We start from the raw sequence: 20,299 nt of genomic DNA, 5'->3' as shown, positions 1-20,299 counted from the left end.
AGGGTCAGGGACAACCTGCAGCGTTCTTCCTCTTAATGTCCAAAACATATACACCTCCTTGCAAAAAAGGTGCTGAAATTACTCAGAACAGAACATATACTTTTATTATTGTAGTTGTGATAATTGCTTAACAGTTACATGATGGGAAACTCTTCTTTGGGTCTGTATAATTATCTGTTATTACTTTTTGCTCATTGTACCAATAAAGCTTTTAGAATACTTTATAAGATACCAGGCAGCTGGGCGTGGTGGCGCACGCCTTTAATCCCAGCACTCGGGAGGCAGAGGCAGGCGGATTTCTGAGTTCAAGGCCAGCCTGGTCTACAGAGTGAGTTCCAGGACAGCCAAGGCTACACAGAGAAACCCTGTCTCGAAAAAAAAAGAAAAAAGGAAAAAGATACCTGGCTAATTTTATTAAGAACCTGCCCTGAACTATGGCTCGTTTCCCATGAAAAGGGATAGAAAAAACATACATATGTATATACATGCATACATACATACATATATTTTTTAAGAAGCTACACCCTTAGCTAAGGTTGGATTAGATTAACAAAAGTAGTTTCTCTTATTAGGAAGTGTTACAATTCTAACATTTTTCCTAGCTGGTGATATTACTATTGTAGAGAAAAATTGACTTTGAGCAACTTCTTGGTTTAGACAGTTGTAAGGTTGTAATAATTTGCAAAGTGTCATTTCTTCAGAAAATGCCTTCTGGTAATAGGTTAGACGTTCAGAGGTAAAAAGCTTCATTGAACTCTTAATGATTCTACCTAGTGAATTCAGAGATGATAATAAACAATCTGCAGTGCCTTTTCAGGCTATATTTTATCTCTGTGAAAAACATGGTATCCATCAGACAGACACTTAATAGAAACACCTACTGCCTTGTCATCTAAGAACATTGCCTCTGCACACGAAATTCCAAGTTGTTATATAAACATAAAATTTGGGAAATAATCATTACATTTCAGTTTGAAGAGTTTGGGGGAAGTATATCCACACATTGTACTTATTTTTAAAATGAGAAGCTAAGGGTCTCCTTCAGGCCCCAGAAATGGCTGTCAGCTTCCATACTGTGGCCTCTCTCACTGTCTTTTCTTGTGTTTTTTCTTACTTCCTTTGGACTCTGCTTGAAGCTTTCAGATTTGATTTCTAATGTTTGACATATTAATCTTATTTTTCTAATATATCTAATTTTTGAAAAATTTATTCTAATTGGACCTATTAAAAAAACAAGCCAACAACTAGATTGAATTCATACTTTTTTTTTTTTAATATTTATTTCAAGAAATTAAACTCTGTCTGGACTCAAGAAGTTAACCAAGGATTGGAGATGTAGCTTGGTGGAGAAAGTAGTGATTGGTGCATGCGCATGAGACCTGAATTTGAATCCCCAGAGCTCATAGAAAGTCTACTGTAGTAGCAAATGTCTAATCTCGGTGCTCCCATAGAGAGATGGGAAGTGGAGATCAAAGAGTTCCTGGAAGCTCATGGCCAGTTATCCTGGGCTTAGGCATATCCATGAGCTAACAACAAAGAAACCATGCCTAGAGGTAAAAAGGTTGTCCTGTGACCTCCAGATACCACACACATACAAGAAGCATGACCAGACTATAAAGAGTATCAACTCTACCAAAGCTATTTTGACAAAGGCATGATTTTACTTTCTCTAAACCTTGTGATGGTTAGCATTAGTTACCAGCATGACTAGATTAAGAGATGCTAAGAAAATTAGTAGTCAGCCTCTGGTGTGTCTTTGATGGTATTTCTAGACAATTGATATGGAGATTGGTAACGTGGAGGGGAAGATCTGCCCTCAACATGACCTGAACTCTGGCTAGATGAGAACGCTCCCTCATGTCCTGACTTGATCCTTCCTGTTGGGTACACTGCTGTTGCCATTGCCAGTGGCCATCAGATATTGGCAATTCTTTAGCCTTTGAATGCCAGCTCCCATCAACAACTCTCAAAGGGGCTTCCAGACCTTCAGCCCCTGATTGGAGCTGCTTCATTGGTCCCTCCTGTTCTAAGGTTTCTAGCTTCTTAGACTAAGCAACTACTGTACTCTAGTTCCTCACTTAGGGATGGCCATTGTAGGATTATTTAACCTTTGTTTAATTAAGCCAGTGTAATAAATCCCTTCGTGGTGTGTGTGTGTGTGTGTGTGTGTGTGTGTGTGTGTATGTGTGTGTGTGCGTGCACGCACGTGTCTTAGTCTTTTCCTTTGGAGAACCTGATTTATATGTGTACTTTTCCTTTACCTAGAATACTATTCAGCTTTGCATTTATATCTTCCAAATCTCTCTGCCTTCCAAAATATACCACCACAAATGTATCATCTCTTCCCTCGGTCTCCACTAGTTTCTCCCCTACCTGGAAATAAACTGCCCTTCCTTTTATGCTTTTCCTTCTTCACTCAGTGGAAGAACTTTGTGTGGCCAGTTTTTGCTTTAAAATATGTCTTTGAGAGTAATGATATAGTTGGGTTAAGATTTATCTCTTCTTTTTAAAAATTAAAATTAATTATTTCCCCCTTTTCTTTCCTCCTTCTAATATCCCCCATGTACTGTTTCTTCCTTGCTCCCTCTCAAAATCATTGCCTTTTTCTTTACTTGTTACTGCTATACACACACACACACACACACACACACACGCCTACAAATATAAACACATCCTCATTCTGTGTAATATTCATCATATATATATGGTTTCAAAGTAGTAGCTTGGTTTGAGATAACCCCTGAGGGGTTATCCGTAAGACCACATTTTTTCCTACTTTCAGCATTCTTTAGGTGCCTATAAGAAATAACCTTCAAATAAGCTTAGATTTTCTAAGTAGCATGTATCTGACTCAGTTTTAATAACCTAAAATGACATATTACATATAGTTCATATCTGAATAAATACTTTTTCAAAAAAATTGTTTAGTTTTGTCAAGGTCTAGTGGCTTCAGACCCTGTTTTGGTCTTGAGGTGTCTGTCTTGCAATTGGTTTGGTTTTCAGTAAGGGAGATAAATGCAGGCCATTTGTACTTGCTGAGCAGGCACACCCACCAAGTCTTACCCCTACCTGTGTTCTAAACACTTTAGGTGGTTTGAATCATTTTTCTATAAACAATTTTATAATTTTCCCGGAAATTGCCTTAGTCAATGATAACACTGAGTGTATACAGACCAGGGCCTTCTATATGGATGAGAAATTGTGATATTCTGACAAACGTGTTTTGGTTTTGGTCACTGTTTGGCTCATAATGCCCTCTCCAAAGTGGGTTCTAGTTACCCATCTTCCACCAACACTTTTTTGTCTTAGGGCCAACTTACAGAAATTCCCTGACTTGAAACCCTCATTCTGGAAGGGTCCTGTCCCACTCCTAGAGGAAGAGGCTGTGAAGAACAGTGGGGTTGATAGGCCTCGTTGGTGTCCCCATTCAGCCTGCTAGTAATTATGCCTGTGCAGTCAAACACCCATAAAACCAAGGAGAGTGGGTTTTGATCTTCTGAATAGCTGAGCATGTGGAGGTTAGTGTAGTGTGGCACACCCAGAGTAGGCATGGGTGTGCCATACCACACCCCCCACAAATTTGCCTCTGCATATTGCTTCAGTGTGTGGAATATTCTCAGTAATAAACTAGTGAGCAGAAGTGAGTGCTTTCAAGTTTTGTGAGCTGCTCTAACAAGCACAGCTGTGCTAAAGTGAGGCTTACAATTGGCATCTGGAGTCAGGGAATTGCTACTCTTGGAGAGATGGTGCCAGAATTAAATTAGAGGATACCAACGGTATGCTTACTGCTGCTTTCTAGTGCAGAAATCCTTACACACTGAGAACAGAAGCCTTAGTGTGGACTGTAGTGTAAGACAAGAGGGAAAACACTTTGCTTTGCTTAAACATAGAAATACTCTCAGATTTGTGTGTAACCCCATGCCTCCAACCAGACCTAATCTTCCAATTCACATTTCTCAATGCAGGTCATCATTGCTGATGTGATGTGAATTTCCTGTAACTTGACCTCATGTGTGTCTGTTCTTTATGAATGTTACAAGACTTGAAGATAAAGACCATAATATACACTTCTAAACATGGCCACCACCACTTAGCAACAGCAACAGAGAGTGGGCATTCAACACATGCTTGTTACTTAATCCCACATTAAAATACAGCATAAAGCAGATCCCTACTACCATTTTTACAGTAAAACTCCTTCAATTCAGCTGCTCAAATTAAAGTGGCCATAGTGGCAGGTAATGCAGAACAATTAGTCAGGTTTGAGCAGCATGCATGCTTATTGTACATCATTGTTGGTCATAGTGCTGGCAAAGGAAGCCTGCTTAATAAAGGAGCAGGTAGAGAATTGAGTAAGGAAGATGGCCTGCCTATGTATGGAGCTACAGTGACTTCATCCTCTGTCTCCCACAGTTCTGTGAAATTTCTTCTTCTCCTCCTCTTCCTCCTCCTCCTCTTCCTCCTCCTCCTTCTTATTCTTCCCCTTCCCCTTCTCCTTTTCGTTCTCCTTCTTCTTTTACATTTGTTTAGTGTATGTGTTTTACCATGTATCCCTCCCCCCCATGTGTGTGTGTCTATGTGTGTCTGTATCTGTGTGTGTGTGTGTGTGTGTGTGTATGTGTGTGTGTGTGTGTGTGTGTGCACGTGCACATGTGCTACATGCACATGGAGCTTGAAGGATTCGGTTTTCTACTTCCACTGTGTGGGGTTTGGGGATTGAACTCAGGTCATTGGGTTTAGTAGCAAGCACCTATGTCTTCTGAGCCGTCTGCCAGGCAAGTTTTGTGAAGTTTCTTACTACAGACTGGGTATGGAGATGCACATCTGTATAATACCAGCACTCCAGAGTCTCAAGCAGAATTGTAAGTTCAGTACCATTCTATGCTGGGTGATAAGTTTTAGGCTAGCCTAGGATCCTGCCTTAAAGCCAACACACAAAATAAAGTTGCTTTAGATTGCAGCTATTGTACCTTCTGGAAGGAAAGGAGCTAGAGTTTCCAACTTCAGTCCCCTCTTCCTCTCACAACATGTTTGTGTTTTCAGGCCTGATTGTCAGTTTTGAACATGTGCAGAAAATGTGGCTTTGGTTCAATCCACTAACCAGTTGGTTTTTTCCTAGACAGTGGTTTAAGGTTCAGGAGTAGGTTTTAGCGTTAGGTTTTTGTTGAATACAGAGACCCTACTTTATGATAACCCTGCATAATTAATTTGAGTATTTTTCACTATTGCCCAAAGATCGTTAAACAGTTTTATCACTTTAGATCCAGCTGCCATTTGCATGGATTTTCTTTCACTGTTCTGTCTGTTTTGATAGCTCTCTCAGTTCCTTGCATTGCAAAGATAAGCGAATTTATGCCTTTGTGTGTGCTTACAGTTTGGCCCTTAACCAAAGAGATCTCTTTTTAAGTCTTTTGTTTGAACAGATGTGTAAACAAAACATTGCTGCTTCAGACTTCACAGTTTAAGGCTTGATGAAAACAGAAACTGAAAGAACACTTGATTTGTATTCTTCGTGGCATACTTGGTGTGATCAGGATGATGGAGAGGCAGGGCCACACATGATGGTGACCTTAGTGTGCTTAGAACTGTTTAGCTTTGGGAACAAGTTGTAGGCCCCAGACTTTTCTGGCATAGGCTGGCCCTCAGTTCATCTTAGAACCAGCTTTCTGAGTTTAGCCTTCTACCATCATGACTTTCCACTGCCTTTGAAAATCTCCACTTAGTTCCAGTTTCCCATTACTGATCAAACCTAACCACCTGGCTTTAGGACATCAGTATGACTGATATCCACTTTTCTTGTGTGCCCTAAAAGGAACCAGCTCTGTAGCCAGATCCATTCCTCATCTGCCTAGTCAAAGATTCCACTAGTTCCTGGTAACCTGCCACAGACAGGCTATCCTGTCTGTGCACCACTGTGAGCAGCCTTCCTCTGCAATGTGTAGGATGAGGTGAGCTGGGGAGATTCTGTGTGCTGGTTATGGATGTGGTTCCAGAATTAGTCCCAAGAGAGATTATCCATAATACCTTTTCTGTAAAATAGAAACTAGAGGCTTGTCTTAGATTTGGGTTTTATTGCTGTGAGGAGACACCATGACCACAGCAACACTTACAAGGGAAAACATTTAATTAGGGCTGGCTTACAGTTCAGAGGTTTAGTCCACTATTGTCACAGTAGGTAGCATGGCAGCATTCAGCATTCAAGAGTGCTCTATATCTGGATCTGCAGGCAGCAGGAAGAGAGAAACCCCAAAGCCTAGTGACACTTCCTCAAACAAGGCCACACCTCCCAGTAGTACCCATCCCTATGGGCCTATAGGGGCCATTTTCATTTAAACCACAAGGCTCTTCATGATTATCTTCAAAAGTTAGCCTCATGGTGCCAAGCCACAAGGCCGAAGCAAAAGTACCCAAGTTCAAGGCCAGCTTGGACTGCATCATTAGCTCTAAGGCCTCCTGCAACTATACTGAAAACCCTTGTGTTTAAAAAGCAAAGAAGAAAACGGGGGGGGGGGGGGAACCACAGTTCTTTACTCTCCTGGATTTTAAACTCTTTTGATCTGTTTGTTACAGGATATGGTTATGAGAGGGCTTTTCCCTGTCAAATTCTCATTTCTATGTAAGAACCTTTCTTTAGCAGTTTACCTTCAAATTTATATTACATTTTAATTAATGTTAATAAAAGGAGGTTTTGGGGTTTTTTTTTATAAATATTCCATGAACTATACAGTGCTGTTTTCTAATATACACATTCCATATGTGGCCGAATAAACAGAAAAATGGAAATGTGATCATAGAGCTGTAAGGTAGAAGGATTCCTTCCTTTGAAAGTATACTGACATTAAAGATTGCTATCTACAGTTTTCTTAAGCTTTTCATATTGAAAAATCTGTAGCTTTTTTTTCTCTAGTTGAGTCTGCACTGAAAAACTGTTGCTTGAGTAAAAGTAAGGCCCTTGACTTAGGTCTATTGCTTTGAATTACAGATCATGTACTTTACTAAAGGAATGATGGCTAGTGAGACAGCTTAGCAAGCAGGTCAAAGCCAGTAACCCTGGGACCTTGTGATAGAAAAACAGAACTGACTCTGAAAGTTGTCCTTTGACCTCCACACACATGCCTTGGCATGTGAGTACAAAATAAATAAATGAATGTAAAAAGTATATTAAAAAGATAAGATCCAGATTATCCAAGGACATTTGACTGTTTCATACTGTTACAGGATGATAAATAACTTCCATGGTATATAACCAATGTAAGCCTAAAACTATAGTAAGAAGTGAGTTGTTCAGAATTATGACTGATAAGACCTAGTGTGGACTCATTTATTTTCTCAAGTTTTGCTTTGGACATTTTATTTGTGTGTGTGGTTTTGTTTGTTTTGTTTTGTTTTGTTTTTTCTTCCTAAGTGGGAAAGGGTTGATTTGAGTTTCGGATTTGTAGACTGTACAACATGCATAAGATTCAACTGGGCATGTTCTTATGTAACGTGAGAGAGAAGGGCAGGTGCACAGTGAACACATCCCTACACAAGTGCCTTCTTAGTTCCTATCCTCATGTGTCTTTTATAATTTAAAAATCACAAGTCATGAATATATGCATTAGCCAGCTTTAAATAGTTTTATATTTTGAAGCACATTTTTAGGTAAATCTGAAAAATCAACAATAATTCAATAGCCTTATCAAAGCTATTGCAAAGTAATTATTTATGGAGGTTTTGAAGTAAACAATTTCCAAATTTAGTGTTTGATTATTGGTAGATAGGAAGACTGGTTTGGCCAACCTACGTCAGAGCAATTGTCCTTTGTAGAAGAGTTTTATATAGATTAACTTTTATATACTGAAGTTTAATTTTAATGGCAATCATTTTTGTAAAGACAATACACTGTATTTAAAGTTTTAGTGATATAACTAAGACTATGGTCCACATAATTAGCTTAGCCTACTGTCTACCTTTTTGTTTTAATCTAAAAGTCTAAAGGGACAGGAGTTTTCCCTTATTTTCCCACTTCCAACTGACTGCTCCATGTAGACTCCACAGTCCAAAGAAGGACGAGATGTTCCTCAGTGCTTATTAATTAGAATTATTACTTTACTGTCCTCTGGTAAGTTCACCTTTATGAGTAGCCTCCTGGTTTTTATTCAGTACATCTTTTCATCGGTTTTATTTAACTTCGTGTTTATATTGAGGAATGATTGCTGCATTTCCTAAATTTGTGTAGGAAGTTTTATTTTTTAACAAAGATTCTAAAAGTTAGATTTGTTCTTTTTAATACAAATAGTATAGTGAACATACCTAACAGTGTTGCATAATTTATGGGATTGGTCCTCAACTAGAAATTATCAAGTGATTGGCTGTTGGAAGTGTGATGTTCTCTAAAGTAAGAGTTTAACAGGAATTCTCTCACTCAATCAACAGTAAACAAGGGTCTTATTTTCATAGTTCCTTTCTCGTTTTTACTATAACCATACTTAGAACTCAGAATTTTATTATATGTAATAGCAGCTTCCAAACCAACCTTGAGAAAGTACTTCAATAATGAAAATGTTTTTTATTAATTTTTCTTTTGAGATTATTTAATTTTCTTTATCTTTTGAGCCAGGGTTTTGTTGCATAGCTCAGGCTGGCCGCAGATTCACAACCCTCCTACCTCTACTCCTGAGTGCTAGAACTATAAGTGTGCACCACCATGCCCAGCTTCAAGTCAAGATGATGCTGCTGCTGCTGCTGCTGCTTCTTCCTCCTCCTCCTCCTCCTCTTCCTCATCATCGTCATCATCATCATCATCAACTCATGTGTATGTTTTGCGTGCATATCTGGTGCACACACAGGTCAGAAGATGGTATTAAATCTCCTAGAACTGGAGTTATGGATGGTTGTGAGCCACGTTGTGGGTGCTGGGAATCAGAGCCAAGTCCTCTTCAAGAGCAGCGACTACTCTTGACTACTGAGCCATCTCTCCAGTCCCCTACTCTTGATATTTTTAAGCAGCTGCATTAGTTACTTTTATTGTCACTGTAACAAAATACATGACAGAAGCAACTTAACAGGAGACATATTTTGGCTCAGAGCCTCAGTTGTCATGATGGGAAGGCATGTCAGAGTTCGTGGGAGCAGAAACGTGGGGCAAGTCAGGAAGAGGGGGATCAAAAACAGGGCCAGGCTCTAACCCTTAAGGCAAACCCTAATAGTCTATGTCTGTCAGCAAAGCCTGCATTCCAAAGCTTCCACAGCTTCCTCAGACAGTGTCACCAGCTGGGGACCAAATGTTCAAACTCATACCCCTGTAGGAGGATTTCATATATAAACTGTAAAAAAAATTTAGAGAAAATATTAGAGATGCCAGGTTTGTGTCTGTAATTCTAGCACACAGGAAACAGGCAAGAAAATGTGAACTTAAGACCAGTATGGGACTTTCATAATGAGTTCAAGGCCAGCCTGGGCTACATTTTGAAACAATGTCCCAACTAATTCACTAATCAGTAGAAAGGGGGATAATTATGGCTGTGCAGAAACAGGCTTTTGCTTTTATCCTTTACCTTTTAATTGCAAAGTTTTCCATCCAGTTTTAACACAGTGATCCAGTTGTTTGCCTGTCCTACTCTCCCAGAGAAGAAAAGTGCTTTTTAATCTACTTTGTTTTAGGGGCTTAGTGTTATCTCATTGTCAGAACTCCATACTTTCAGGTCACGTGATCTGGAATTGTTCTGTTCTGGCCGCACAGTATCAGTGCAGCTGAAGCTTCACGGGCATTATTTGCCCATCTCAGCTTTTATGAAGAGTTCATTATACTACTTTATGATAAAACAGTGAAGCCACCTCTATAACAAGAGCGCCAAGATTTTTATAAATTAAAACTGACTTTTCTTTTCAAAAGTAATATGAATTTTTAAGACTATATAAATGGAGCTGTGTAAACCAGCAGTTCATAATTCTTTCTGCTTACATATACTTTAAGACAACAACAAAATGTCCTAGGCTCTTCTGTCTGAGAGATGTGTGGATACTCACATATAATACACCTTACAAATGGAGCTTCAACAGGCTCAAGAGTACCTTTCTCTGTGGTCCCAGAACCTTCATAGGATCAGTGGATGCTGGCAAAGGCCCCTTAGTCAGGAAAAGTCCCCTAATCCCTAAAACCCCTGCCATGGCCAAACTCTGGAGCCCATTAATGTTTCCTTACCTGCTGACAGAGAATTAAGGTTGCAAGTGCAATTCAGGTTGACTCAAGCTGACCGTGTTGAGTTAACTAGATGGATACTATTAAGGACACTAGCTAACTGGCCAGAATCCTTTGCTGTGAGTATCTCGCTGGGCTTAGAAGGTTCTCAGAAGAAGAATCTTCCCTGGATGTACTCAGCAACGCTGAGAGAAGTGTTAGAGGAGGACAAGGACTGTGGTCTGCATCTGGAGTTAGGAAAGTATGGAAATGAATTGTCCCACAGAGCCTCAGAAGGAGGGACATAACTCTGCCAGCACTTTGACTTTAGCCCAGGGAGACCCATGTCAGACACACCTACAGAAATGTAAGGTCAGAAGTTTATGTTGTTGTTTCAAGCCAGTAATGCCATGGTAACTTGTTAAACAGCAATCAGAATATAATTCACTACCTTCATTCCATACTTATAATTCAGTGTAACAGTGACAGCACATATATTCCTGAACTCTTAATACAGTTGGGCTAAATACAAATTTATGTTCTATAACCTAATTTCAATAAAAGTTTATCTACTAAGTAGCAATCTGAAATGATGTCTTTTTAAAATAATAAAAGATTGGATGTAAAATTCATATGAGGGAAAATGATTTTTCTCCTTTTAAGAATCTTGTTTTAAATTGTGGAATATGTCACACAAATCTAATGACCCATATGTCCAGCATCTGTGTTTGTGAAGGCTGAATTCCTGAAGGATGTATAAAACTGGTTCTTTAGATGTGTATAAAATGTGAGCTTTGTGATGTCAGAAAGAGCAATTGGATAAACAATTGAAAAGAGGCATTGCCAGGCGCCATCTCTGCATGGCTTCAGAGATCTCAGCGTAAGAGGAAGGAAGAGATATTGGTTGGCTCAGCTGCTCTTTCTAATTGCTTTCTTTATACTCATATTAACATTCTTGTCTCTTAAAATAATGAATAATCATTTCTATGGATCAGAAGCTGTCAGTAACTTGTAGCCCTCATCTTGTTTCTAATGGAAATAAATACATAACATCTCTTTTGGATTTACCTTAAAGATCAGTATTTTCCTCTCTTTATTGATGTTTTCAGACAATTTAAAAACCTGATGTTAAAAATCAGATGACCTTAGCAAAACAGCCTTCAGTATTACTGACTGACATCAGCTGTCTGCCTAGCACTGTTTGTCCATGTGCATCATTGTTGCTTCTGAAGAATTCTGTTTATCTTCAGTAGAAATGGTTTGTATACAAGTTGCTTTAAGGAGTTGGAGAGGGCATGAATATAAGTTAAGTAATAAGTGCTATACAAGAGAAAGAAGGGGCTAAATGTACAGTTTCTATATGGTCTTCTATCTCTGGAAAATATGGCTTCAATGTATACCTTAGTGTTTTTGTAGCAGCTGCATATTGCCCTTGAGATCACAATCCTGCTTCAGCTTCTCAAGTAGCTGGGCGTACAGGCATGTACTACAGGGCCTGGCGTCAGCAGTGCCAAGCTGAAGTTGGACTGCTATGTGGTTATAGGTGATGGTGCCTTGTGTGCCTTGTGTGCTGTTGCAATGTATGCTGGATACAGTGTCCTGTTCTGTCAGGTAGCACCAGGTAGAAGTCTTACTTTGGCTGATTCTTTTTCACTCTCTCTCCCTCCAGTAGGTTTTAGAATGTTTCCTTATCTGTAATCTAAAAGAGGACAATCATTTTCATTTTTCCTAGTAAAGATCCTCTCTCCTTTTTTTTAATTGGAAGTTTTCTTTACATTTTTTGCCCTATGGATGCATTATCTCCCATTTTCTCTGTTCTCTCCTTGAATTTCAAAGTATGTTTTCTATCTCTTCTCCCTCCAATCCTGTACTACATTCTAAGTCTCTTTATTCTCCTAGTTTATCAACTATCATTGCAGATCTGTTTATTGACTGTCAAACCCATATATTGTTTCTATTTTGTTTTAAATTTTTTCTTAAAGTTTATGTTTGGTCTGTCTCAAGTATACTTGTACAATGCCTTGCTGGATTTTTTGTTTGTTTGCTTGCTTGGTTGGTTGGTTGTTTTTGTTTGGTTGTTTAATTTTTCCAGCTAAGTTCTTTGAAAGTGTCCTTCAGATCATTCTGCAATAGAGTTCTCATATTGGCTGCACCTGTGGCTTAACAGTGGTGGGTTTTTAGTGTTCTATGAGTTTCTGAATTCTTTCCCCTACTAAATCACAAGCTTTCCTATACTGTTCCGGTATTTATACCTCCTTGGACTCTGGTTTTCAATGGTTCTTAGCCAGTTTTTTATGTGATTTTCAGCATAGCTTTTCTTACCACACAGATGTACAAAATCAGATTTTCCAGTTGTCACCCACTGGCCATTCTCTTGTCTCTAGTCATTCTTTATGTCTAGAGAAAGAAGGTAGCCCCTGCTTCTGTTCTGTATACCTGTTTAGGTTTGCCTAGCTTTAAAATTTTAAATCAGCAGTCCTTCTTGCGGAGAGAGGAGTGCTGGGTATAGAACCTAAGGCCTTGCATGTTTTGGGCCAGCATTTTACTATTGTGCTACATCTTCAGCATTGCTGCTGTTACTGCTCCGTGTATATTTCTCGGTATATGTGCACATAAGTGTCTTGTTGTCCTTGGGACAGTGAGCCCGAGGATCTTCCTGCTTCCTCCCCAGCATCCGGATTACAAGTATGCACCACAGTACCCAGCTTTGATGAGTTCTGTGGATCACACTTGGATCTTTTATTATTAGTAGAAGTATTAATACTTTTTATTTAGTTAGGAATCATGTGTGCATATGTGCTAGTGCCACAGTGGTCAGAGAGCAGTTTTCAGAAATTAGTTCTCTCCATCCACAAGTGATTTCTGGGAATCAAAATTAGGTCATCAGACTTTACAGCAAGTACCTCACCCCTCCAAGCCATCTAGCCAGCTCCCAGTACAGAGCTCATTGCTTGTGCAGTAAACATTTTGCCAGTGAAGCTGTCTTCCCAGCCTGTTTCTTTGGTTTTTTTATTTCAGGGCATTAAGTCATATCCACCCCCAGCTCCATTACAGGCCCTCAGGCTGTGTTCTGGATGCTAACCTGGGGCTGCTGGGCTTACATTCATTGCTCTGTCATTTCTTTGGTTTTGGTACCCAGAAGGCTTGATTTTTCTCACTTTTAGGCTTAAATATATTTTTGTTGTTGTAAGTTTGTATCTTTATTTTTATTTTTGTAATGGAATAGAACTTTCTACCTGGTCACACTTATCATTTAGATTAAATGCATATAACATTTTTTTCCTTATCCACTATTTTATGTCAATTCACAAACAAACAGCTATAAAATTATTGTAAAGTAAGTTTGGTTTTCTTTATTCCTTACAAACTGTAGACAATATTTTTAAAATATTAAATATGCTGTAGCCTAACAGAGGTTGACAAGTAGGACTTTAAAAACTGGTTTTCCTTTTTGTTACATAATAATTTTTTTCTAGTTTGTGTGCTTGTGTAAAATTAAATACAGATGGCATGATAATTTTTAGAAAAACACAATTTTAAAAATTAGGTGAACTATTTTTGGTTTTATTTTTTAAATTTTATTTATAGAGCATGCATGTGTGCTATAACATACATATGTAGGTCAGAGGACAAGTCTCTGGTATTGGTTCTCTCCTGCCTTGTGGGATCTAATTAATAGCCTTATGCAAGAATCTCTTCCTACTGAGCTGTCTCTTTAGTCCTGTCTTATTTGTTGAGATTGGATCTCAGGTAGTTCATGTTGGCCTAGTAGCCCTATATTGTTCAGAGTAACCTTCAGTGCCTGATCCACTTACCTCTGCCTCCAAATTGCTGAGATTGCAGGTCTGCACAACCACACCTGACCTAGGCAGACCAATTCTGAACCTCATTCATTTAATCATTGGTATTATCCTTAGGGTCGTAGCAATCAGCCTGTGTGTCAGTGCAACTATAGCCTTGACCGTAGACAATACCACATCTTTCTGTATTCTGTCCTTTTAATGGCCTATACCAACATCCTCCAATAGTTGCTTCAGTTGGTAATGTGCTCTGCTTCACTATAAAAAGTGTCTGGAAAATAACTGTCACATTCTTTGTCATATCAATCCAAAACTGGTTTTTTTTTTCAGGCTTAGGTTGTACTTCCTCTTTTTTTTCAGACATACAAAAATCAGGTGAAGGCAAACATAGTGTCACCTACAGAGAAAGATCAACCACCAAGTGATGGAGGCATTTCCTCTCCTCTGTACGTATCCCACCCTGTAATCCAGAAAAAGAAAGATGTATATCGTACTAACCACACTACCTTCATCATTGGAGAAACACCAAGAGGAATCCGCAGGTATGTTTGTCTGTGTCTAGACTTCAGGCCAATTCTCAAAAGAAGTACAGATTCATAAGAAGATATGTAATGTATAATTATACCTCACATCCAAACTTCAGAAAACTGGAACTTTTATATTTAAAAAAATAAAAGCAAATGCTTTTGAGTCAGTATTTCACTAAATAGCTCAGATTGGCCTGGGATTTGGTGGAATAGTCCAGGCTGGTAATATGAATTACCAGAGCTTAACTCCTAAGCTCTGGGATCAAACACGGTATTGAGGCAGTCCCCAGGGGCCAGCTGAAAAAATGAGTGAGGCACTGGGATCTCCACACACAGTTATTAACATTTCAAGAATAATGTCAAGAGATGGTGGGGTGGCACAGCTAGCCTGGTTCTCATGGCCTCTGTGGGCATCTCACTTACAGTTGGTACCTGAGCTGCCTGGAAAAGGAGTATTGAGCCCCACAGTAACCCATAGAGCTGGCACGAGGCAGCACCTTATCCTGCCTGGCAGGCTTGCCTGGCAGCAGCGACTTCTGCAGGGTATACTTTTTTATTGTTATCAGTGATTCTTCTAGAAGACTCACTTTACTTCCCCAGTCTTTAAAGACACATGGGTCTTGGTCCCTATAGTGATGTCTGTTCAAAAGGATGCAAGTATAGCACTGATGACCCTGGAGTTGTACTTCCTTCCTTTCATTGTTTTCTCATCCCTTCCTGCTGCCGTCACAGTCAGTCAGAGTCGAAGCTGTACCTTGTAGTAACTGAGTGATAAACTTCTAGGGTTTTCAATACATCTAGGCTCAGAAAGCAAGGTAGTGACGTGGTGGTGTCAGATATAGTCCAGCTCCTTCCCACTCGGGGCAGTGCTTTGAAATTTAATCATCATGACTTCTGCTAGACATGCTAATGGATTCCTAACTTGGTTTTTATTTCCCCTTTTCTTAAAGCTACTCTACCATCTTTTTTTTATAAAAGTGGTTAGCTTATATTTCTGTTATACTTTTCATTTCCTTGAATTCTTAAAGAAAATTCTATTGAAGTCCCAGAATTAGGAAAATTAGTGGGAAGGCCAGAAATCATTCTGTAAAGGGCAGCCATAAGCATAACTCACTCAAAGGCTCCTTGGGTTAAGTAGCCTTGAAGCATCAGCCTCCCAGGGGACCTGCCCCAGGGTCACAGGTGAGGCTATGTGTTTGTTGTCCTAGCACAAAAGAGATAAAATTACTTGGCATCTGCTGAGACATCACCAAGTCTTGGATAAATTAAAGACGTTACCTAACACCCCACTGGTTACTAAATCTTTGTAAATAAGTACAAACACTTACTGGGTCCTAGAAATGGATTTGACGATGAGTAAGGGCAGAATAGTAGCATCCTCTTACTTCATTTGACATTACAATGGAACCATTTAAGGACACGCTGCGTTCCAACAAGAACACTGGCAGTTTCTGGGGTAGAATTGGGGTGGGGGTGGGGTTACTGGTGGAATGAAATACATTGTTGTAGGTGGGTATGACTGTTGATCAGGTGTGGATCATATGATAAGACATGAATGAACTCCAGAAGCCATAGCACACCTCTCAGCCACAAAAGACTGTGGGCACTCATCTTAGGCTGCCACTACAACCACAGGAGACTGTTACCTGGCCTGGGAGGCAGAGACAAATGAACAGGAAATCACAAAAAGCAGTGGTGTTAATGCTCCTACAAACATACATTTAAAGCAACATTGTTTTACCCTAAGAATGTTATATGTAGGAGAAAATTAAGCCTTAAAATCCACCAGTGAAGACCCGTGATTGATTGCTAGCCAGTTCTGCTTTTTCACCTGTTCTGGTATGTTCTAGATCCCATGAGAACTAGTTCTTGAGTGGTTCTTGGCTCATCCTTACCTGACAGGTTGAGATGACAGCAGAGAACCTCTCCCTACCCTCCTTGCCTAGCAGCAAGTACTCAGGTACCCACTGTGAGCCTGTAGAGCTGAATTTACCCTGCATCATGAGACTACATTGACTGCATTGCTTCCACTCCCTTAGCAAGGCGGAACTTTGTGAGGCAGGGGACTGGGTCTCTCTTGCTATTGTGTAGTTTATACAGTGGTGCTTGGACACAACAGGACTCTATAAAAACTGGTAGACCTGTTGTATAAAATGAGTGGTACCTTTAACATGTGCTGCAGCACTGGCTTTGGTTTTTATCTAAAGACAATTCAATGGACACTGACCTCTCACAACTTAAAGCCCAAACAGAGCATCAGAAAAAAACAAACAAACAAAAAACCACGTGTGATCTGCCAAGCCTGGCTCAAAACTCGGATTTAAAATACCATTGTACCATTGTGCTAGTTCTTTCTCTCACCCTAGGAAGACTTAACGCTGGGGGATTCCATGCTCTCTCCCCATGACCTTACATTAATCATATAGGTACTTTTGCCAGTACTCTAACATTGGACTTCAGTGTGGTTTAAGGAGTAGGTACAATTCAGAGTTCAAATCCTTCCCTGTGAAAAGCAGCAGTCTGTGGCTCAAGGAACCTAAATTTTCTACCTCCACTTTACCTGGTTTCCAGGAGGCTCATTTGTGTGTGTGCATATTGAAGTGTTTGTTGGTATCTTATTCAAGAATGGCAATTCACTTCTTCAAATAACATCTTACTCTTTTTGCTTATTTGCTTTCTTTGCTTTTGCAATAGGGGCACCCTGTATAAACCATACTTCCTTAAACTTTTCATCCTCTAGATTTGCAACTGTGCACCACCATGCTTAGAAAGTAGTATCTGGCTTCCAAGATTAGCTGTCTGCACTAAAGGTGAATCAATAGGAAAAAAGAACTACACTTACAGAGCTTTCTTTTAAGCTCAACAAAGTGTCATGAAATTCTATACTGTGAAAAAAAGGAAAGAGGAAATTTTAATTTTTCTAGAATTTTCTGTTTACCAAAGCCATTCTATTTTTAATTTGTTATTTATTTACTTAGATGTTTGTTTATTATATATTTACATGATTATTTAAGGAGAGCTTGGGAGACATTTCCAAAGCAACGATTTAATTTAAAAAAGCAAAAAGGAAACAATGAGATCCTACCTGGGGATTCTGGGTATGTGCTCATACAGGTTTGCTTGCTCCTAAGTCTGCTCAGCTAAAACCAAAGCCATTCTTTAACAATGTTATTCTACGGGACTTGATTGCTATATAGATTCTTAAATATAGATTGTATAAATGATGATTCTCATGTTAGTCATAAATTGGCTGACTGGAAGAGTAACCTGATGGGCTCTCATAATTCCCAGGAAATATACAATAGTATAAATCAGAGTTACGTAAAAAGGTGATGACTTAATGAGCTCAAAGACCATTTCCTGTAGCACTGGGGAAGAGAATGAAGTTAAGCTGATGTTGTGGAGGATGAGGCACATTTCGTGGCCTTTGCTTACCTTTGTGTTTCCTGTCACTGCTGAGGAGCACATTAAACATTCTTAAACCCATTGCAGTAAGTGCAGGCACATGTGCCACAAAATGTGTGTAGAGGCCAGAGGACAACTTTGTGGAGTTGACCTCTTTCCTCCATTACATAGGCTCTAGGGACTGAACGCAGCTTGTCACTTGTACCTTGTTAAAGCATCTCAACAGCTTCCTAATAAACTCTTTAAAAATAAAATGTAAATGTAATTTTAAAAAATGACCACTGGCTTTGTCTGTCCTGTCTTTAGAAAGCAGTTTGAAGAAATGGCCTCTTACTATAAGCTGCCTGTAAAGGAGTTTGCTGAACAAGTTACTAGGGCCACATCTGAAGAGCGACAGAAAATGCTCAGAGACTTCTACAGTCTTCAACACCCAGAGGTAAAGGAATTCTTTGTGGATTCTGCTTCAGAATTGATAAAATCTGTCCACAAGAAAGAAGAGAAGGTGAGAAATAAATCTAAAGAAAAAGAATCTCTCTTAAAAGAAAACCCCTCAAATGATAGTACTTTATCATGTTATGATTCCACCGACAAGATATCTCAAGTTCACAACCGAAAAATATGTGAAGGGAAATCAGTCAGGCCTCAGAGTCATGGTTTCCATAGAGAGGACACATTTCCTAGTGATGCAGAGATTAACAAATCACCTGTCAGCTTTACTGAAGAGATTCACAGTGAGAGAAAGGACCACACACCCAAGGGTACCATGACAGTCTTCTGTCCAAACAGCATCTCTGAAGCCCTGGAGTCAGAGCTAGAAAAGTCCCCAGGACATCAGTGGGACCTCACAGGAGCAAGCAGTTCAAGAAACAGACCACCTTCCAAGTTGAGAAACAAAAGGGTAGAAAACACTCCTGTGGATGGCTTACTTGGTGACACCTCTGTTCTTAACGACCTCTTTAAAAGCCACGGGGAAGGTCCCACACAGCTGCCAAAGAATGTTCTTTCAGGGCCTGTGGCAAAAGCAAAGCAGAAACCAAAAGATTTCTGGGACATCTTGAATGAACAGAATGATGACAGTCTCAGCAAACTCACTGACTTGGCAGTGATAGAGACACTGTGTACCAAAGCACCCCGCACCTCAGCCTCCAAAAGGAAAGATGAGCTGGAAGCTTCCCTTTGGAAAGCAAACGAGAAGTTTTTGTGGAAGACATTTAGCTCAGATGTTGACGATGAAAGCATAAGCAATACAGAGCGAGAGTAGGACGTGGACGTACCATTAACCTAGATATTGATGAGCTGCTGGCCCTGACTATGGATGTTCATATATGGGGCACACTGAACATTTGTTTACAAACTTGTGTATTAAATTATTGCTTTAGTATAATCTAAACAGCCTAGCATGTTATCATGGGTTCTTTCCCTAATACCTGTTTTAATCATTAACGCTCATGTATGTAGTTTATGTAGTCCTGGAGGTCAAGCCCAGGACTTTATGCAAGCACTCTGGGCAACTGAGCTACATCTCCTGCCCCAGATTTGGTCTTCAGAACAAATGTAATCATATCATATTGTAACTTGTCATAATATAACTATTATTAACTGGGCATCTTCCCTCCTGTGTGATTCCGTGGCCTTACATGAGTGACTTGCCCATTCATTATCTGAAAGATAACTGACACACAGCCTTCCACTTTTAAACTCCAGAATGCCCCAAAGTCAAGTGGCAGCCACTGCCCTCGCCTCATTGGTATTGGGAACTTACTGTTTTCCTTCTTCCTTGGAATTATGTTCTATTACTATTAAATTATTTTAGATAAAAGTTATAATGAGGACTCAATAATTAGGACTCAATGTATGGCATTATGTTAAAAGTGCTAATTTTTATAACCACTCGGAGTTTGTATGCTGTGGTGCTAAAGAAATGGGATTTTTATCTTTGGCCAGGACACCGATGCCTTAACTTTTCACATTACTATGATTTAGCAAATATAAAGAAAGATTTATAGCCTAACTTTGTATTTCTTAAGTAAAAGGAAATGAATAAACATTTGATTTTAATTGCAACCTCTTTCATCGAATTTAATATATATGGTTTACACACTCTGATTTATTCATTTAGTACCCCTTTCCCAGCTTATCTGGTCTGTGATAGGTACAGCTATGTAGGTGACAGTGATAAGAGCAGCAGTGTAGGTGACAGTGTGTTAAGTGACAGCTATATGTAAAGGCAAGGAGGTCCTATCTGTAAAGTTTCGTGTCTGTATAGCTCCTGGCATTGAGAGTGGCACATTGAAGTGTCTGGCTAGTACCTGCCCACATTCAGCTGAGCTCACAGGACCATATAGGAACTATCCATTCAGAAAACAGCAGGCTCTCCAGGTCTGTCTCTCTCTCTCTCTCTCTCTCTC

General features: G+C 39.5%; 1 protein-coding gene across 1 annotated transcript in view; it reads left to right on the top strand.

Annotated features, from left to right (window-relative positions):
- The window catches only part of Ercc6l2 (ERCC excision repair 6 like 2), a 95,035-nt gene extending 75,080 nt beyond the window's left edge, over positions 1–19,955 (top strand). The window contains exons 18-19 of the mRNA XM_021180506.3: positions 14,320–14,501; positions 18,198–19,955. Coding sequence (XP_021036165.2) covers positions 14,320–14,501; positions 18,198–19,152 — 1,137 coding nt within the window. The 3' untranslated portion in view covers positions 19,153–19,955. The remainder of the gene's footprint in view (positions 1–14,319; positions 14,502–18,197) is intronic.
- Positions 19,956–20,299: the final 344 nt, after the last annotated feature.

The sequence above is a fragment of the Mus caroli genome, unplaced genomic scaffold (genome assembly GCF_978045245.1).
Source record: "Mus caroli unplaced genomic scaffold, Mus_caroli_1 scaffold_15, whole genome shotgun sequence".
In the NCBI taxonomy this organism is placed as follows: Eukaryota; Metazoa; Chordata; class Mammalia; order Rodentia; family Muridae; genus Mus; species Mus caroli.
Note: the sequence above shows the minus strand (reverse complement) of the source record. Positions and strands in the feature narration are given on the sequence as shown.